The 19,190-nt window shown below is 38.2% G+C and overlaps 1 protein-coding gene across 2 annotated transcripts in view; it reads left to right on the top strand.

Annotated features, from left to right (window-relative positions):
• rgs12b (regulator of G protein signaling 12b) overlaps nucleotides 1-19,190 on the top strand; it is a 73,806-nt gene that overhangs the window by 31,390 nt on the left and 23,226 nt on the right. For both annotated transcript variants that reach the window (XM_053502224.1, XM_053502225.1), the window contains exon 5: nucleotides 18,347-18,368. In XM_053502224.1, coding sequence (XP_053358199.1) covers nucleotides 18,347-18,368 — 22 coding nt within the window. The remainder of the gene's footprint in view (nucleotides 1-18,346; nucleotides 18,369-19,190) is intronic.

The following is a 19,190-nucleotide window of genomic DNA, read 5'->3' on the forward strand; positions in this document are numbered from 1 at the left end:
AGTTTTATTTTGATTTCATCTGACAATATGACATTTTCCCAATCCTATTCTGGATCATTTAAATGCTCTCTAGCAAACTTCAGACGGGCCTGGACATGTACTGGCATAAGCAGGGGGACACGTCTGGCACTGCAGGATTTGAGTCCCTGGCAGCGCAGTATGTTACTGATGGTAGCCTTTGTTACTTTAGTCCCAACTCTCTGCAGGTCATTCACTAGGTTCTTCTTTGTGGTTCTGGTATTTTTGTTCACAGTTCTTGTGATCATTTTGACCCCACAGGCTGAGATCTTGCGTTGAGCCCCAGATCGAGGGCGATTATCAGTGGTCTTGTATGTCTTCCATTTTTTTAATAATTGCTTCCACAGTTGATTTCTATTGCAGATTCAGTCTTTATAGCCTGGTGCAGGTCTACAATTTAGTTTCTGGTGTCCTTTGACAGCTCTTTGGTCTTGGCCTTAGTGGAGTTTGGCGTGTGACTGTTTGAGGTTGTGGACAGGTGTCTTTTATACTGATAACAGATGCCATTAATACAGGTAACGAGTGGAGGACAGAGGAGCCTCTTAAAGAAGAAGTTACAGGTCTATAAGAGCCAGAATGCGGAGCAAGCCCCAGATCCTATTAACGTTAATTATTGCCAGCTGGCCAGAATAATAGATTTGGGCACACGCCCATCACAGGCGCACCCCGTGACAAGGTATACCTATGATGAAAATTACAGGCCACATAATCTTTTTAAGTGGGAGAACTTGCACAATTGGTGGCTGACTAAATACTTTTTTGCCCCACTGTATATTGCTTACATGTATCACCAAATACTTTAAATGAGGTGATTCCAAGGTTATTTATACTGGATATATGAAATACTATGACGCACACACTAGTACAATATACAGTATAATGCACATACTGTATATGCACCAATCAACCTTTACAATAACACAGTAACACTGATTATCAATTATATGCTAGTAAACTGGTACCAGGATATTGGGTGCCCCACGTTCACACATTCCCTCAGGGACCGAAAAAGCTAGCTTGTCTGGTCCGATCATACAGAAAAGCCAATGAGGCATAAATCGCCAAAAAAAAGTAATCCTGGCCACAATGGAATGGTATCGGAATACCCAATGGACCCCAGCCCAAGGCTGCTGAGCCCGCCATCAAACTCCCCAAATACCAATCTAATCAAGCATCCGTGTTCTGCACCGGACAAAGAGGTCCGATCTATGTAGCTCCTGCCCCATAACATTGTAAATAACTTTATAATTTTCATAATTGTGCCAGACACCATAACATACCTCCAGTGGTCTTGTGGAGTCGATGGGCCAGAACAGTCTAGGTGGCACAAGGGGAGGTATTTTTCTCTGCCTCTGATGTTAGAGGAGGCTTTCCATCTTTTCTGGTAAATCCCACCTTGTATGTTATACAAGAATTCAGGCACATCTATGATTGGTTAGACACTCTATTACATACAGTATAAAATGCAGAGGACAAACAATGCCTATCCTCAGACAGATGGGTGAGTTTATTAATCAGGAATGGAAGCAATAATGTATTACTGAAAACACAAGTTACCTAATGTTATCCCCATATGGAGCAAACATGTGCAGAGAGAATATTCTTAGTCCGTTAAGAGAGAAACCATCAGATTAAGTGTTTAAATGGCTAATATTCACATGATGAACAGATCATCAAAGGTTACACCACCTCTCTCCTTCTGATTGGGGCAGATCGGATCGGACTATTCTGATTGTGGTGATGTGTTTTTATTCCAATTAGACTATTATTTTAATTATTATTGGAACAGTAGGGTGTAAACACACCTAGTGACATTATCTAGTCGGGGGTATCTGTAACATCATGAAAGCTTTAGATGGTAAATAGGACTTTTCTCTGACTGTGCTACCGTGTCCTGTGATGCTGCATGAGCTGGATTTACATGTCTTCCATGGAACATATGTTTTATTTACTCTCACTAGTTGGTAACTGCTGTATGATATGGGAGGGCATGATTTTTGGAAGGGGAATTGGCAGGTGACCAAATTGGCGAGAAAGAAGGAAGGGGTGAGTAGGGAAAAACCCATGAAGATGAACCAAATGACAGAAAAATCTGACTTGAATGCGTTTTTGATAAAGAAACTTAGTCGTTGCTTCAGGGTACAATTATCATTACACACTATCATTACACACTGAACAGGAAGTGGACTTCTTCAGGGAATTCAGGATTCCCTTTCAGGTTTTTTTTCCCCTTATCAGAAATAGTTGCAATTTTAAAAAGCCTCCTTGAAGAAGGTTTTTAAAATTGTATGCACTATGTTTATTTTCTATATATATTATTTTTGGTCCTGTGAAGGGGGCCAAAACATATAGAGGAATACACAGAAGATAGTACACACATGAATATGTAGATTCTGGGGTTGAGGCCCCAAGCACCCTCATCTCTTTCTCTCTCACGGACACACACACACACACACACGTTTGTGTTAGTCTGCTTGTGAGGACCTGCCACCGAGACTTTTATTTATTAATTGTTTATGTAACTCTAACCATAACTTCAATGATCAAAACGAAAACTTTTAATTTTAGCTTTTTTCTGATGTTTTTAAATAGTAAAAAGAATACATGTTCAATTATAAAGAAAGCAACAAGTTGTCATTGTGGGCACCAGCGAAATGTTCCCACAAGGTCTAAATCTTCAGGCATTCACAGCCATCTAAGGACATTTGGTCCCCACCAAAGTATAAGAACATGACCCCCCCCCCCCCACACACACACACACACTTTCACTCTCATTCCCTCTCGTTCACACACTTGCCCCTTGTATTTAAGGAGATGCTGTGCTTTAGGCATACTAAGTAGGCGACACAACACATTGTGTAATAAAAAAAAACCGCACAGGATCGCAGGGGGCCACGATGTCATCAAGCACTTTCTGTGTGGGAATATAATCTTTGTTGAGCGCAACACGCAGCAAGTGTGTAATTTTTTTTTTCCCTTTCAGACATCTTATGGAGGCTTGAACAAACACCCTCGCGCACACACTAGCATACACACACACACACACACCTCTGTGTTGCAAGCGTGTCTCTGCATCTTTGTGTTCGAGCCCTAAGCTTTGTGGGCGGAATAGGAATTACAGGGTGGGTGGAAAGAAGGAGAGGGAGGAGGGAGAGAGAACGAGAGAGACTGAGTCAGAGGAAGAAGCGCAGAGATCACGACGGTGACTGAGAAGGATCGTGGACACAGGCTCTATCACTCATACACTCACACACACACACGCGGTGGATGGATGTTTTAACAAAGCGCAGGGTGACGTGACGCCGGCTGTAGCGTTGAGACTCACAAGGCTGCAGATGGAGCAAACTTTGAGCATCAAACCTGATAGAGTGAGTACCTGTAGAACATGCGCACACGCATGCACACACACACACACACACACACACACACACACACACACACTCTTTCACATATTTTACTACATTTATTAAACTAGTCTGTCATCCTGAGAGTGTTTTCCCGTCCATCTTCTGTACATTAATACTGTGAGTGCGTTAATGAGGGATTTCACAGTCCTTCGCTTTCAAAGTGATGGTTATATATGTCAGAGTAGGGTGTGTGTGTGTGTTATTTGTATATCTGTGTGTATTGTTAACGTGTGTCAGTAAGCGCTCATGCTTTTTTCACACCGCTCTCTGAAGTGCCTGTGCAGTCATGCTGTGGAATGCGCTGATTTTCTGCAGCAGAATAACCTCTCAGATTTAAACACTAGCTGCCATTCCCAAATCTCTTTAAATCTCATGTGTCACGATGTAGTTTCAAACAGAATCCAGTGCACAGCTTTACACCTGTCAGGAGATCAAACAGAACAAACATCAAACTGTTGAGCATTATGAAATATTTCACAATTCTATGGCTCAATCGAGCCATGGAAAAATCATGACAGCTTCAGAATTCTGTAACATCATAACAGGTGACTTAATGTCTTACCGATTAAGATATAATTTGGCTCCATTAAGTTTTCTGTCGATATCCTAACGCTAAATGACGCCCGCCTGACCAGTTCCAACAGATGGAAACATCCCTCTGTTTAGTTCTTCCTGTTCACAGAGCGCAAACATAATTGTACAACATGAAATTAATTAAAGCCTCTGATTGAACAGCAAATGAATAATAAATGACACCCCTGTGGCATGCATTCACCTTTTCCTTCAGTCATCTAATGCAAACAGTTCATTACCGCACGGGAAATGTCACTTTCATTACCGAAGCAGCGAGCTTTTGAACTTTCTTTTATTTTTCATGATATGCATTTAAAAAGTTCTGTAGGAATGTGTATGAAGCTGTTTCACACAGAGCAGCCTGAGTTTGATCTTATCAAAGAAAGACTTATTATTGAAAGTGATCGTCATGAATGTTTTTCCAGAGACAGATAAAAAAAAATTATAAACATAAAACAATTATATATATTGTTTTATGTTTATTCATTTTTTAAAATAGATATTTATTATATATTTTTATTTATTGTGGTTTTGACTTTACATTCGTCTATATCCCTCTGTCACTCTGACAAAACTTTTTAGCCCCCCCCCCCCAAAAAGATTTTGACTTATTAATTATTTTATTAGTTGAAGGCATGCTAAAAATTATTTAGAAATATGTTGAATGTCTTTTTTTTTTCATTTAAGATCTTTCTATTTTTAAATGTATTTTATTAAACCACAAATATAATTAACTTCAACAAAAACCCCACGCAAATCAGATTAAATCAAATTGATGTGTACAAATAAAATGTACACTGCCAGTCAAAAATTTGGACACACCTTCTAATTCCATGGTCTTTCCTGATTTTTATTTCTTTCTACGTTGTAAAACAATGCTGAGTGCATCCAAAATATGCAATAATCTCCACACACTTGAAACTAACGGCTCTAATCTAAGGTGCTTTAACTTAGTGATTTTTGGGGCATGTAATTCCAAATAAACTTCTCCTCTGCAGCAGAGGTAAGTTTTGGACTTTCATTACTGGGATGGTCTTTATGAGAGCCAGTTTCATTATGGTGCCTTAGTTTTATAGTAGTACTTGACAATACTGTTCTACTATTCCAGAACAGCTGACCTTTGTGTCTTTGTGTCTTAAAATAACCCTCATTACACACACACACACACACACACACACACACACACACACACACACACACACACACACACATATTTGATGATTTTTTCCTGATTTATCACACTCATTTTAATTTGCCTTTTGTAATGAATTGTCCGCATAGTTAACGGGTTAATCCAATGAAAGATGGATTCCACAGCAGAGGGCAGTATTGAGAAAGGTTGGAGTCATACCAGTGTTTATTTGCTCACAAATAAGGTGCAAGTGATTTCCACTCGTAAAACATGTAACATATAATCACTTTACTCTTTACTTAAAATAACCAGAACCTCTGATTACTTTCCAGTGATTCCTTCATTCTAGTGATCCAGAATTCGGATTAACATGGTAGTCAGGAGGCATGGTAGTACAGTGGATAATATTGCAGTCTAATAGCTTCCGGGGCTTCATGTTGATCTTAAGCTCCAGTTACTGTCTCTGTGGTGGTCTGTCCATAATTTTTTTTTTTTACTCTGGGTTATTCATAAAAACATGTATGTGGGTGGCTTGGCTACACTCACTTGCCCTTAAGTTTGAACGAGTGTGTGAACATGTATGCAGAGCATTTCGTCCATGATGTATTCCTACCTCATGTCTCCTATTCCTGGGATTGTCTCCAGACTGACTGTGACCCTGATCACGATAAACTCTGCAGTGAAAATTGATCAAACAAATACAGTAGTTATAATGATGGTATTAACTTCTTGTACATCTCTAATTGGAAAGAGTTGGGACAAAGGACTGAATTATAATTGAAGTTAAAAAGTGAATTCTAATTAGTTAAGTTAGAGTTTAAGATAAATAAAATTGATCAGAATTGTAGTTACACTTAGCTGGAATTACAGGTAAATTGAAATAAGTTATGAAATTAGTAATAAGTTAGAATTAATTAGAACTAATGTTTAATTCTTAATTAAATAAAGTAAGAATGAGATTTTGAGGTAAAATTAGAAATCTTTGAACTTTATCGTTAAGGAGTAAAAATATAAATCACAACGAGTTTCTTTAAGAATTTAGTGAATTAGCGAGAAGATTAGATTTAGAATGACTTGTATGTATTACATCTAGAGTTAGAATTAGCATTAGAAGGTTATACTGTATGTAGAATGTGAGTTAGAATCACAGTTTGTAGTTGAATTTGTAGTTAGAATTTGAGATACAGGTATATTCAGTGTTAAGGTTTGAGTTTTAGTTATATTGAGAATAAAAGTTGGTGTTAAAGGGTAAAGTTATAGTTAGAGTAAGAATTCAAGTTGAAATGTGAGTTAGAGTAAAAAGTTAAAGTTGTAGTTATACCCTGAGTTGTAGTTAGAGTAAAAATTAAAGTTCATTTAGAATTAGTTTGAAGTAATAATTAGGTTAGACACAGAATTACAGTTAGTTAGAGTTGAAAATCGAATTAGATTCAGAATTGAAATAGTAAATTATAAGGGTAATTAGAGTTTTTGCTAGTTTTAGAATAAGAAAATTAAAATTAAACGGTTAGAGTTAAAATTAAATTGAGTAGTAAGAATCTTTAAAAAGTATGACCTGGCTCATTTACATTGACCTTACAGAACCTAGAACCTAATAACAATCTTAAATCAGCTGTGCTGGCATATTAAAGTTATATATAGTGTATGTTAATCACATGATAAACACAGAGAAACACTGTCTGTCCAGTTACTGGCGAATCAGAGTGCAAATGTTCTCATTTTTTGCAAAGCACTGAAACAGGAAACCATCCTTATATTTTAAATAAACATCTCCTTACAGAAAACATCAACAAGGGTAGGTACACCATGGCCAGGGTGCATACCATCACATGGCACACATACACACACAGTCACACAGTCACTCACACACACTAATGGCACTTTGAGGCGAATTAGCCTTATCTGCATGTCTTTTGACTGTTGGAGGAAAACTGAGTGCCCAGAGGAAACCTACCAAGCACGGGGAGAGCTATAGCATTTATATAAATCTTTATAATATTAATTGATAGGAAATCATTGGAATTACAGCTGGGTTGACTGACAGCGCTGCTGTACTAGAATGTTAATTCTAGTGCTGTAGAATGTCTACAGTATTTTTAAATCCCGGCCTGAATTATACCCTGGGTGGTGGTTCAGTTATTTAACTATAAATAGTTAAGTTATATCTGCTGTGTCTTGACAAGATAAACCTCAAACCAAAAATGTGCCCGAATATATTTATTTATTGCTCAGTAATTGCAGTGTATCAAGTCTTCCAGCTGGAAAATCCATGTCTCTGCTTGACTCCAACATGTGAAAGTTGATATTTAGTTTATTAGAATTGTTACGTAGTTGCCAATAGCGAGACAGTATGTTTATTGAGGTGTAGAAGGATTACAAGTCCAGAAAATTGTGTGTGTAATCTAAGAAGAATCAAAACCATTTTTTTCAGTTCCCCCTCTCCCGCTTAAAATGAGACAGCTGAATGTTTTTTAAAACCTTTTTTTTTCCCCTCAAGTCTGGGACAGGAAATAGCTCATCATACCATGAACAGGTTTCAGCCTCGGCCCATGACCACGCGGTACCTATCAAACGCAGCCTTTGTGTCTGAGCGTCTCGTTCTCTGGTTCGATGCAGCAGAACCTCCCGGCTCTGAGTAAACCAGCACACCTTTGGTTACGTCATGTCCAGACTCAAACGTTTCTCCACCCCTTGAGTCTGCTCCATTAATAAGTGAAACCCCAGACCCAGACTTCTCCAGTCTCTGCTACAAGCTCCTCACACATTCTTGTTTGTCTCTGAGAGAAACCGACAGCTTTCTTTGGCCTTTGTGAGAGTATGATTGTGGTCCAGCGCAGCGATCAGAGATGTTTTCCAGTCGGGAATAAGGACAGATGTTTATTTAGCGTGTAAGAGTGTGTGAGTGAGGCACTGCAACGGCAGTCGAGGGGCTTTCTGGGCTTGAGATCCTGGATTTATTTAGGTTGAGACTGAGCCAGAGATGCAGAACAGTTGAGCTAGCAATCCTGTCGTTCCCTGGAGAAGGAAAAAGAGCGACGGTTAATCTGTGCTGATTTGATTCTATGACGTGTTCTGTAAAATGAAACGGGAGACAGGAGAGAATTTCAGGTTCTTCAACTGGATTTTTCACTAACCAAACTCAAGCCCGTAAATCGGTTCCCGCCTCCCGCTGCAAGCTTGGGTTGTCATAGAGACGGAGCTGAACGGAACTTCCTCAAGAGTAAGAGATGGCAGATCTCTGACTGTGTATATGTGTGTATGTGTGTGTGCGCGCACAGGGGTAAGAGGCGAGCGTGTTGGCTCTTGCTGTGAAGGAATGAGTCGTGCAGACATGTGCGTGCCCATGGCATGGCTCAGGCATTAGCGGCTCCACATCCGTGTATGTTAGTAGCTCGGCCGGATGAGGAACACACACCTCCGTGAGCGCACTATGAGTCTGAAGAAGAGGCTTTCTTTCAAACGAGTCTCCAACTTTACAGCGGTACGTGTGAGAGTTTACATTTCAGCACTTTATAAAGCCGTTTCTCATCTCTTCACCTTCCCTCACTATATGTCCCGCTTTTTATTCTGTTCAGATTTTGTTTCAGAATGTGCTGCTCTGTTTTTGTTTTTTTAGGTTTTATTTTTAAATCAGTCTTTAATTGTTACCATCGTTTTGGAAATAATGCAATATTTTATCAAATTTATACAACATTTTTGAGCAGTTACTCGATTTAGATTGTTAGACCCAAAGCAAACTTTCAACTGTTGTGTCTGTCCGTCTGTCTTTCGCCTTCTCTCTCCTAGTTGAGTCAGTTGTCCCTCAAAGGCAGCTACTATTCATACTTGAAATTCAAAAGTAAACAGTGGATGGGTTTGTGCACAGACGCTTGGATCGGAACGTTCTGGTCCTTCCTCTAGGTGTAGTGTGGGATGTGTTTTGTTTGGAAATATCTCAGTGTTGCTCATGTCGACATGGCCAAAAACCTTAAACAGAGCTTTCTCTTTCTGTTCTTTTACACCAGAACAACCCAAGGCTTTTTTTTTTTTTTTCTTACTCATGTTAGGGTTAGTCCAGTGCTGAAGTGTTATGACTGAACAAAAACTAGCAGTCAGTGGATTAAGTCTATTATTAGATAACTTTTATTAGTAAGCACAGAAATGAGTGGTGTATTAATGATGCCCTATTATAAGTTAGTACAGTTATCGTTAGCAAAACATTGTATTAATTAGCACAGCAGTAGTACAAGTAAGTACAGAACTGAGTGTTTTAGTGTTGAATTACATGAATGGGTTGCTAGTTAGTACAGCTCTGAATGTATTTGTACAACCCTGATACTAGTTAGGGTGTGTTAGTTACTTAGTTCAACACTAAAACCTTTTAGTAAAGCATTGAACGTGTTATAACAGCACTATAAATTAGTTTAGCACTTATACTAGTTAATAAACAGTAGCACTAAGTGTGTTAGTACATTGATTATTCTAGTTATTATAGCACTAGTACTAATTAGCATAGCACTGACTAGGTTAATACAGTAGTACCAGTACATCACTCATACTAGTTAGTACAGCACCGAGTGTGTAGTGCAGCACTGATATGAGTTAGTACAGCACTGGGTGTGTTATTCCAGTTCTAGTACTAGTTATTATAGCACTAGTAGTAGTTAGTATAGCGCTGACTGTGTTAGTACAGTGATATTATTAGTATAGCACTAATACAGGTTAGTACAGCACTGAGTGTGTTAGACTGGTTATTATAGCACTAGAGGGTATGGTGGATGGAAAAGTCTGTTTATAAAGGTGTTTTATTGTAAAGTTTTGTGGTAATTCATTTCATACACACAAATAGTTTGAAAGCAAAACAAGACAAAAGCTATTTTCTGACTTTCACTCATTGTGGCAAATTGCTGCCACATTGAGTCTTTCTCTTGCCGTTTTTCTTTAAATTCCCATTTACAATTCTCTTTTTTTTTTTACTTCCCAGTTTCCCTCTCCTGTAATTTTCATATTCTATTCGGTCTTTCATGCAACACTCCTTTATTCCTCTTTACTTTTCTTTTTTTCTTTTACTTACCTTTCTTGTCCACCTTTTTATTTACCCTCATATCTCCCATCATCTCCTTGTTTCAATTGCTTTCCATTTTCTTTCTCTCCCCTGATTTTTTCCCCTTCATTTCTCTTATTCTTCCCCTTTTTTCCCTTTTTCCCTCTTTCACCCTTTTTTTCTTTTTCCAGTTCTCTCCATTTCTTATTCCTTTCGTTGCTGTTCCTGCTCTACCCCAGGACCCTGTTAATATCTCTTTCCTCACTCTCTCATTGTGTCGGTGAGTAAAGGCGAGGATTAGAGTCGAGCAGTGCTCACTCTAAATGTTCGCTCACTCTCGCTCTGAACAAGAGTGCCTTTATGGCAGTGTGTACCGTGTGTCCGTGTGTAAAAAAAGCTTAGCTTTGTGTGACTCAGTGTGTCACTCACTCATTTACATCCAGCTCTAAGGACGCAAGACACACACACACACACACACACACACACACACTGGCCTTCTCAGTTTATGTACAAGCTTTATAAGAAGCGCTGCCGTTTTTAGACCTGTACGTGTGCATGTTGTTTAAACAGTCGTAAACTTCAGAGTCGGATAACAATGCATTTGGAAGCAATGTGTGTGGGGGATTGTTCCAGCATGGCCAAACGCACTGATGTGCTCAGGATGTGTGTGTGTGTGTGTGTGAGAGAAAGAGAGGGAGAGCGGGAGGGAGAAAGAATCTCTACTCCTTAAATGGTAGCAATGATGTAGCTGTGTTTTCATTATTCAGGTCAGACCTGACCAAACACCCGTGATGAGCGTGGGTTTATGGAAGTGTCACTTATGTGGGAGAAGATGTTGGGGTTTGATCCTGTGCTAGCTCGATCAAACCCCTTTAGTCACCATGACAGCAGTAACAAATGAAAGCACCTGCCCATTACACTTCTGTGCAGAGGCATCCTTTAATTCTAGAACTGTGTGAGTCTTTAAAGCATACAGTGATGACTTGTGATGCCAAACACTTTTTTTTAATCATTCAAAATAAAGATTTTAATTCCAATAAAAGACTGTTTAAGACCTAGTATTGGTATAATGAAATTGTTATAATACACATTTCTAAGATTTTGCTGATATTGGGATCATTTGTTATAATATTTTATATATATCTTTATATAAGTACACAGAATCTGAGCTCACATGGACCTGTGATTGGTTAGTGTCCCTGTGATTGACAGAAGAGAGAGCTATAACTGTGACTTCTAAAAGTTCTAAACCCACTTTAGCAACATTGCACAAAACCATAGTTAATATCTACGCAAATGTCTTTAAAACAGATATAGATATAGATCTCCATGAAGCTGCATTAGCTGTGTGTCCAGGCCTGTTGGTCCAGCAGTGTTACTCTGTTCATTAGAGTGGGGAAGAGAAAGAAAGAAGTGTCCTCGGACAAAGAGTGAGCGACAGGTCTATGGGGACATGCAGCTTCAGAAATGTTGAGGAGGCTGGAAAAATCCAAGTAATATTTCAGTATGTGGCCACATTTGCTTGCGTTGCCAGAAGAACGGAGGCAAGCCACTGGAATGAGGAAGGGGGAAGGGGAATGAAGAAGAGCCACAGCATGAATAAAGAGGCCCAAAGATGCTCAGAAATGTACACTGAATCTGGAAAAAATGCTGACAAAGAAATTCCCATAACTCATTTCCCTTTAAAAGAGCAAACACTTAAGTAATCTCATACGTTCCACTCTTTTTTTCCCCTCTTTTACTGAATTTGAATGCACTGAATTTGCCCTGCATGCATTTATCCTAGGCAGGTCTGTATCTGGTCTATGTACTTGCTTACTGTTATAATCAAAATTAAATTATTCATTTTTCCCCCCTGCTTTCCCATCGTCTAGAAGGGGTATGCTTTTGAGCACAAACCCAGGAAGCATGCTGTTATATGAAAGGAAGCAATGCAGGGGTGGCATGATAAACCCAGATGTAAAGAAGAGTTGCTTCAGTTGGTCAGGTCTTGCCTCAGCAACGTTATGTGGCAATAAAATGAAGTCAGCTGATGACCTGAATGTACTGAATGCCCAGGTTATAATACCAGTAGAGTTGATGGCGCAGGCATGTTTTAGGACTCAAGTTGTGAGAGAATGGTTCTGGGAGCATGAGGAATTATTTTTATACATGAACTGGATGCCACATTGTGTCCTGTAATCAAAGATAAATGCGGTCAAATGAGATATTTCTTGACACAGTGCTACAGGAGAATGTAGAAAATGACCAAAAAACACTGAAATGAAAAGTGTGTCCTTCCAGTTTAAATTTTAAATTAAATTAAATTAAATTAAATTAGTTTCTTGTTTACTGATTTATGTTTTACATCCTAAAACAATAATGCAGATTTCAAAACTATGTTATTAGATACATAAGTAAAAACAACAACAAAAGTCAGTTGTTAAGATATAAAGGTCAGCTGTTAATTCTTGCAAGAACAGTATCGTCAAGTGCATTTGCAAACCCATCAAGCACCATGATGAAACTACCTCTTAACCTGGCAGTCGATTCTCTGAGTACTGAGGGATTGACCTGCAGTGGTATGGGAAAGAGCACTGAGAATTTGAAAAGAAGTTTAGATACTGATCTGAAGAGAAGACCGCCATTGTGTATTGGTTGTCAGAAGAAATGCACACTCTTTGAATATGTGAATGTGAATATGTACTGTACTGTACACTCATTCACAATGTACAATATCTCACTCCATGACTACAATATGATAAGAATCATGCAGTCCTGGGAAGGTAACTGAGGAAGCCGTGAGATTCACCTTCACTTAAGCATACTGAGATTTTGTTTAAACAGACAACAAAACACATGCTTTCAGCTGTTACTACTTCCTGTTTATAACGCTGCTTCCTTACTTTAATGGAAAGCCTACAGATAACTCAGATTCCTATCCTATTCTGAAAAAAAATGACACTTTAGCAGATTAAGTAGCTTGTTGTTGTGGATCTTAAAAACTCTTTTCTTTCAGAAGCATGAATCATCTTTAAGTAGTAATGAAAACAGCTTGAGCTAATAAAGTATAAGAGCAGGTGGGATGGAAACGGATAAAGGAGGATTGTGCGGACGAGGTCCTCAGTATATGACGCCTCTGTCCTATAATTGGGAAGGAAAGCCAGTTTTATATAGTATGATTTTAATGTGATTTTTCTGTCAATGACAAAATTACACATTTTAAAAGAGTCCCGATCCTAACTCATAACAAAAAAAACTCTTGGATCTTGTGTTACATCAAAGTAATTGTGACCAGATAAAGTTGACAGCAAAGTTCTGTTGGTGTCAGAAAATATTTTATTAAAACTGAAGTGTGAGCAACATCTAAAAGCCACAATAAGTGGGTGGGACAGGATTACACAAGGGCTTTGCAACAGTTACATGTTCACTAGTGTCAATGGCGAAACAAAAAGAAAACATAGGGTTTAAAGGTCACATATTATGCTCCTATTTAAACAAGTGTCCAAAATGTGTCTTGAATTTTCCAGCTAAAATACAACTCAGATCCTGCATTCTGGCATCGATTGTTTTGTTTTGTTTTTTGTTTCACTGTAGTTTCATTGAACTGCCCCTGAACACCCCTTTGAGGATATGAGTTTTCCCAGACAATTAGAACACAGAGACTGGAAAAGTCCATGTTCAGACCTTATCAAGAGAAACTATTTGTGAAAGAGCTTTAATTCTCAACAGCATCCTCTATATTTACTGATCATAAAAGTTAGTACACAACTAAGAGGGAACTAGCCTAGGTTAGCCATTAGTGGTTAGCTGCTAATTGCTAGCTTAGGCTAGCCTATACTGTAGCTTTTAAAAACGGCACCCAGGGAATGGCAGAGATGGTCAGGACTGAGGCGGAGTGGGGAGTCAGTAAGGGTTCTCTTGGTATATGAGGTGTCAACATGGGGAAAATCTGATTTGCTTGTTTAGGTTCCGGCCAATACAAAAATGAAAAAAAGATAAACACCAGTGAATGTTTTTTTCCCTCATGTTTTTGTGCATTTATACAGACGGAGGTTCATTTAAAAGTGTAAAAATTACTAAAAAGGTAATTTTGTACAACAGGTCCCAATTTAAAGAAGAGCATATTGTTAAATGTTGGCGGCAGAGAGGATGTCACTTATCACAGATGACAGAACAAAGAAAGACATGACATGGAACCGTGGGTGAACCATCCTTGATTGTGCATTGAATGCTTGAATTTAAGCAACAATTTTACAGGTCATATGTTTCTAGAAGCTTACATAAATTTTTGTATCAATACTCAATAAGTCAATAATCAATAAAGAAATAGTAATAAAATTTGGATTTTCATTTATTATTGTTTGAAGTGAGACAGTATGATGCTGACAAATGGCTCTATTAGTTTTTTTTATCTCAAAGGAGGAAGGGAAACTTGTTTTCTTATCTTAGATTAACTTGTATTCATGGTGTAGTAGCCATGAACGATTACAATACCCTTTTCTTCACATTCAAAAATTGTGTTTTCCTGCAGAAGATGCTTCTTGGATTGTGATGATGGAAGGATGTAGTTTACATTATCACAAGTCTATCATGTGAAAATCTTCATGATGTAATCAGATCCAGGCAACACTGTTGCACATAATAGAATTCAGCTTTTTATTGTACTACGTTTATTTCATCCAGTGTGACAAGCAATTATTTTATTACACCTCTTACAGTGTATCGCACATCTAACTTAATACAGGAGACAATTTAAATAGAGGACTGTTTTAAATCGAGAACTGTTGTACTGTTCATGTAGCTTGAAGGTCTGCACATTTACAGTAATCCTGATGCCTCACTGTCCTTGACTATTGATTAACTATCTTCTGAAATTTGCATGTTAAGGTGGCATTTGTTATCTGGACACAGTTGTGTATAGCTGGCCTGCTTTTGCATTGTAAATGACCTTGTATTTGCCTGTTCCCATGCTCCCAGTATAATAAAGGACGGATAACCTGTGCTGTGGAGCCACTGCAGCTGTGACGTCATATGTGTGGGAGAGCAGGGAGTGGGTGGTACATGATTAACACGGGTCATGCCACTGCAATCAGAAAGAAGTGAACTCAAAAATAGGCTTTCTGTGAGCGTGTGCATTCTGTTTCTTCTCAAATTGTATAATATGTGTGAAGTGCATACTGCAGATGCGAGACATTTTACTACTGCTCAGTGTTCCAGAAATTTTTGCATTATAAAACTGACTTATTTGTTGGTCCCATTAAACAATTTACATCTAACAGTGCTTAGAAGAGAGACTACAAGATCCCTCTTACATACACATTATTTATAAAAGTGTTCTGCAAGAAGTACTGAGGATTAATTTGTATATTTTCTAAGTAAAAGTAAAACAGTATGCTATAAGGTTCTACATGGAAATAAAATGCTATGTTATTTATTTTCCAGTAGCGTGTCCAGGTTATATATTTTTCACGTGCGAGAATTTTTTTGTCCTTTATTAAGGTAATCTCAGCTTTATGAAGCCTGTTGTATTGAGATGAAATGTAATAATGAGGAATTCACAGCTCCATATGTGGCAGCTTTGCATGACATAGAATCCCATATTCAGTTTTTTTTTTATTATTGAATGCCTGCAGGTGTGATGCAGGCAGTCCGATCATGGTGTTAGTGCATTAGTGTAGCAGGCGATAACATAGAGAAATAAAGGTAGTTTTTACTCTCATACCTGTGGTCTGTTATCCAGCACAGTTGTCAAAAGTCCCGGTTTGACTTGAACACCCCTTGTAATTTCTAAATATGCCCCAAGTTCCGCTGACTTGTGTTTGAGGTTGATCCTGTTTTGTGAACAGTCATTGTGTTGATATTAACCAAGATCTGATGTAGTTACTGATCAATGGGAAACTCTCACAGGTGTGCTTTGTGGGTTTTATTAATGATTAATAATAAAAAAAAAGGAGAGAGAAATTGTTCATTATAGATGGTTGGTTAATATTTTTTTGCTCTGGGTTATGGGGATTTGCATGGGAATATGTATTTCCATGATGATTTTTGTCATTTACTCTGGAAAGAGACGAAAAGCTTCTGACTCACTGAAGAATCTAAGAAAGGTTTAATATGCAACATTTCCGTCTACTTATCACTCTCTATCTCCTCCGTCTCACTCGCTAACTTACTTCAGACCATCTGTCTGCCCACCCGTGGCTTTGTGGTCAGGCTCCAGCCCCCCTTTTTCTCTCTCTGTCTCACTCCTGGTTCTCTTATGACCTAATCACTTCATTGTGTTTGGTGTTGGAGTTCTGCGTAGTCGGTGTGGGCGGCCTTCTTGTTCGCCTGCTGGAAATTCACACTGCATGTCTGAACAGAGGAACACTTTTAAGTACAACAGTGATGATTATGATCCTGCTCGTGTGTGTGTGTGCGTGTGTGTGTAAAGGTATGTGGGTGAGTGTGTGTGTGTGTAATATTCAGCATTGTTTCTCACGAGCAAATGCATACCGGTTTAGATGTATACATTTATGTTAAGGATGTTTGATTACTATTTGTGGCAAGGTCATGTGTTAGCGAGTGCCTTGTCTCCTCCCTACGCAGTTCTGTCACTGTCTGACTTCAGTGCCTACATCTAAAGGAAGTGACTCACTAGGTTTCAAGCCTACACAGACTTATACATAAACACATGCAGATAAATCTTACACATAAATCTCATGCTATTTGACTTTGTTCCTGATAAGGGGTTTGATCTTGTAGCAGTATGGGGCTAAAAACGGTTCGATTTCAGAGTCATTGTAGTCACACTTCATAATGAGGGTAAAAGTCTAGACCCTTCTCTTATATATAAAGAGTATATATATATAAATAAATATATATATATATATATATATATATATATATATATATATATATATAAATATATATATAAAGAGTATATATATATTTTTTTTTTCTTTTTTTTCTTCTTAATTTTCTAATTAAATGTGAAATCTCCTTCATATGGTTTAGTATTAAGTATTGACTTTGAAGGCCTTTTGCTGGTAGAATGTAAAAACACTTTAGAATAGAATCTAGCACAAATCTAAAACTAAAACTTATTAAGTCAGTAAAAATAAGGCACATGCATCTTAATATCAATGCTTTAATCTACCGTGACACGTTTTATTTTTTAGCCCTTAGTGTGGAATAAAATATGATGAGGAACGCTATTATGGAGAACTGATAAACAAAGTGTGATTTTTCCTATAATTGGAGGGGAAAAAAAATTGTACCTCAACATTTTGACAGTGAAACAGTGAAAAAGTTATGTTTGTTAATGAATGAAACATAGCAGTTTCTGTCTGTTTACAGCTGTGTTTAATGTTGTGGAACGTTCCGGAAAGCAAGGTTCGTTCCTGTTATACCAGTTAACAGTCAATCTCTTTCTCTTCAAACGAATAACACCAGAATGGAGCTGGCTTGAGAGAAACCTCAAAATATTGAGTCCTCTTTCCTTAATATCCTCCCATGGTGGAACATGTAAAAAAACAGATTTGACCTCTTTATGTTTATGCAATACTGACACTGGAGACTCCTTCCAAAAATCCACCATCTGAGAAATCGGAACCAAGAATTCAACATCAACATGGCTGGGGTGTCATATTTTGTGAATTAAGACAGTGTGTATGGTTGAACAGAACAGGTAAAAGGGTAGAAAACCTGCTAACACACACACACACACACACACACACACACACACACACACATCTTGTTGCTATGTGTTTACATATCATTTATAGAAAAGCTGATACCGGATTGTATTAATATTACACCACGAATTAGTCCAGTATTGTTCTCTGTAAACTTCCTGTCCTTCTGTTGCAGCGTGGGAATTTGTTTTGCCATCTTGTGCTCGCTCAATCGACTGACATGTCCGGGCAAACCAAGGCAGGGCAAATGTGGGCAGGGCTTATGTGGGTCTGTGGGCGGAGCTAAGAACATTTCACTCATTTTCATTCAGAATGTTATCAGGTGAAAAGCATTACCAGTAGAACAGGAAAAGTGTGACTAAATCTGAGTGTGTGCATATAGGAGAGAGAGAGAGAGAGTGTGTGTGTGTTGTGGTCGGGGGATGCGTGGGTGCCATCAGAACACCCTGCCTAGCTCCAGAGCGTGTACTGTGTTAGTGTGAGTGTGTGTGTTGGTGGGGACAGTCACTCACACATGTCTCTCTGTGTTCTCTTGCAGTCTGCAGCTGTCTCTGATGGCGGTGAGTAACCATCAATTTATTATTCTCACATCTTTTCTCATGTTGCTCGTTGGTCCATCTCTCTTAAATGGAATCAGTTCTGCAGCTTGACTTATCCATCAAAATTGTTTTAATGAACGTCCAGATTACTAAGCTGAAAATGTAATAATAATAATAACAGCAAAAGTTTGTTTAAAAATGATAGCACACTATAAAACCTTTTGGCTTTAAAACACTTCATATATGTTTACATGTGACTTTATTACAGTAATTGAATTTAGTATTAAAATGGAATATATAAAAAATTCTCTTATTTTCCTCATGCTTTTGATCCATTTCTCACTTCTCACATTTTTGACCTAGCTGTTTACATTCATTCATTTATTAATAACATTGCATTCTTTTCTCAGACTCAAGTGCTTTTTCAGCCTTTTACTAAGCGTTTTCCTCTCTTATGTTCTCAGTGGTAAGAGTTAGGGATAGAGATGAGCTGATAAACAGATAGAGAGATTTCTGCCTGCTTAAAAGGGAACTCATCCATGGCTGTATTTAAACAGTTGATAACTCGGGATGAGGTACTGTTTGCTTTGCTTTGTAATTTAAAAGCCATTTAGGGCAAAAGATATATTGATATGCATTGAATATATCCAATTTAACAGCTGTTGCATGTCATACTTGCTCATTCAATTCATCTTCAGGCGGTATTGGTCTGGTGTCATCTTTTATAACTAACATTGTACACGAGCACTACTTCACGTATTAGGTAAGTTTTAAGTCATGTAGCACATAAAACGCATTGTTTGTTCTGACAAGTACTCGAGTTCCTCCTGAGACTGATTAAGA

The sequence above is a fragment of the Clarias gariepinus genome, chromosome 8 (genome assembly GCF_024256425.1).
Source record: "Clarias gariepinus isolate MV-2021 ecotype Netherlands chromosome 8, CGAR_prim_01v2, whole genome shotgun sequence".
In the NCBI taxonomy this organism is placed as follows: domain Eukaryota; kingdom Metazoa; phylum Chordata; class Actinopteri; order Siluriformes; family Clariidae; genus Clarias; species Clarias gariepinus.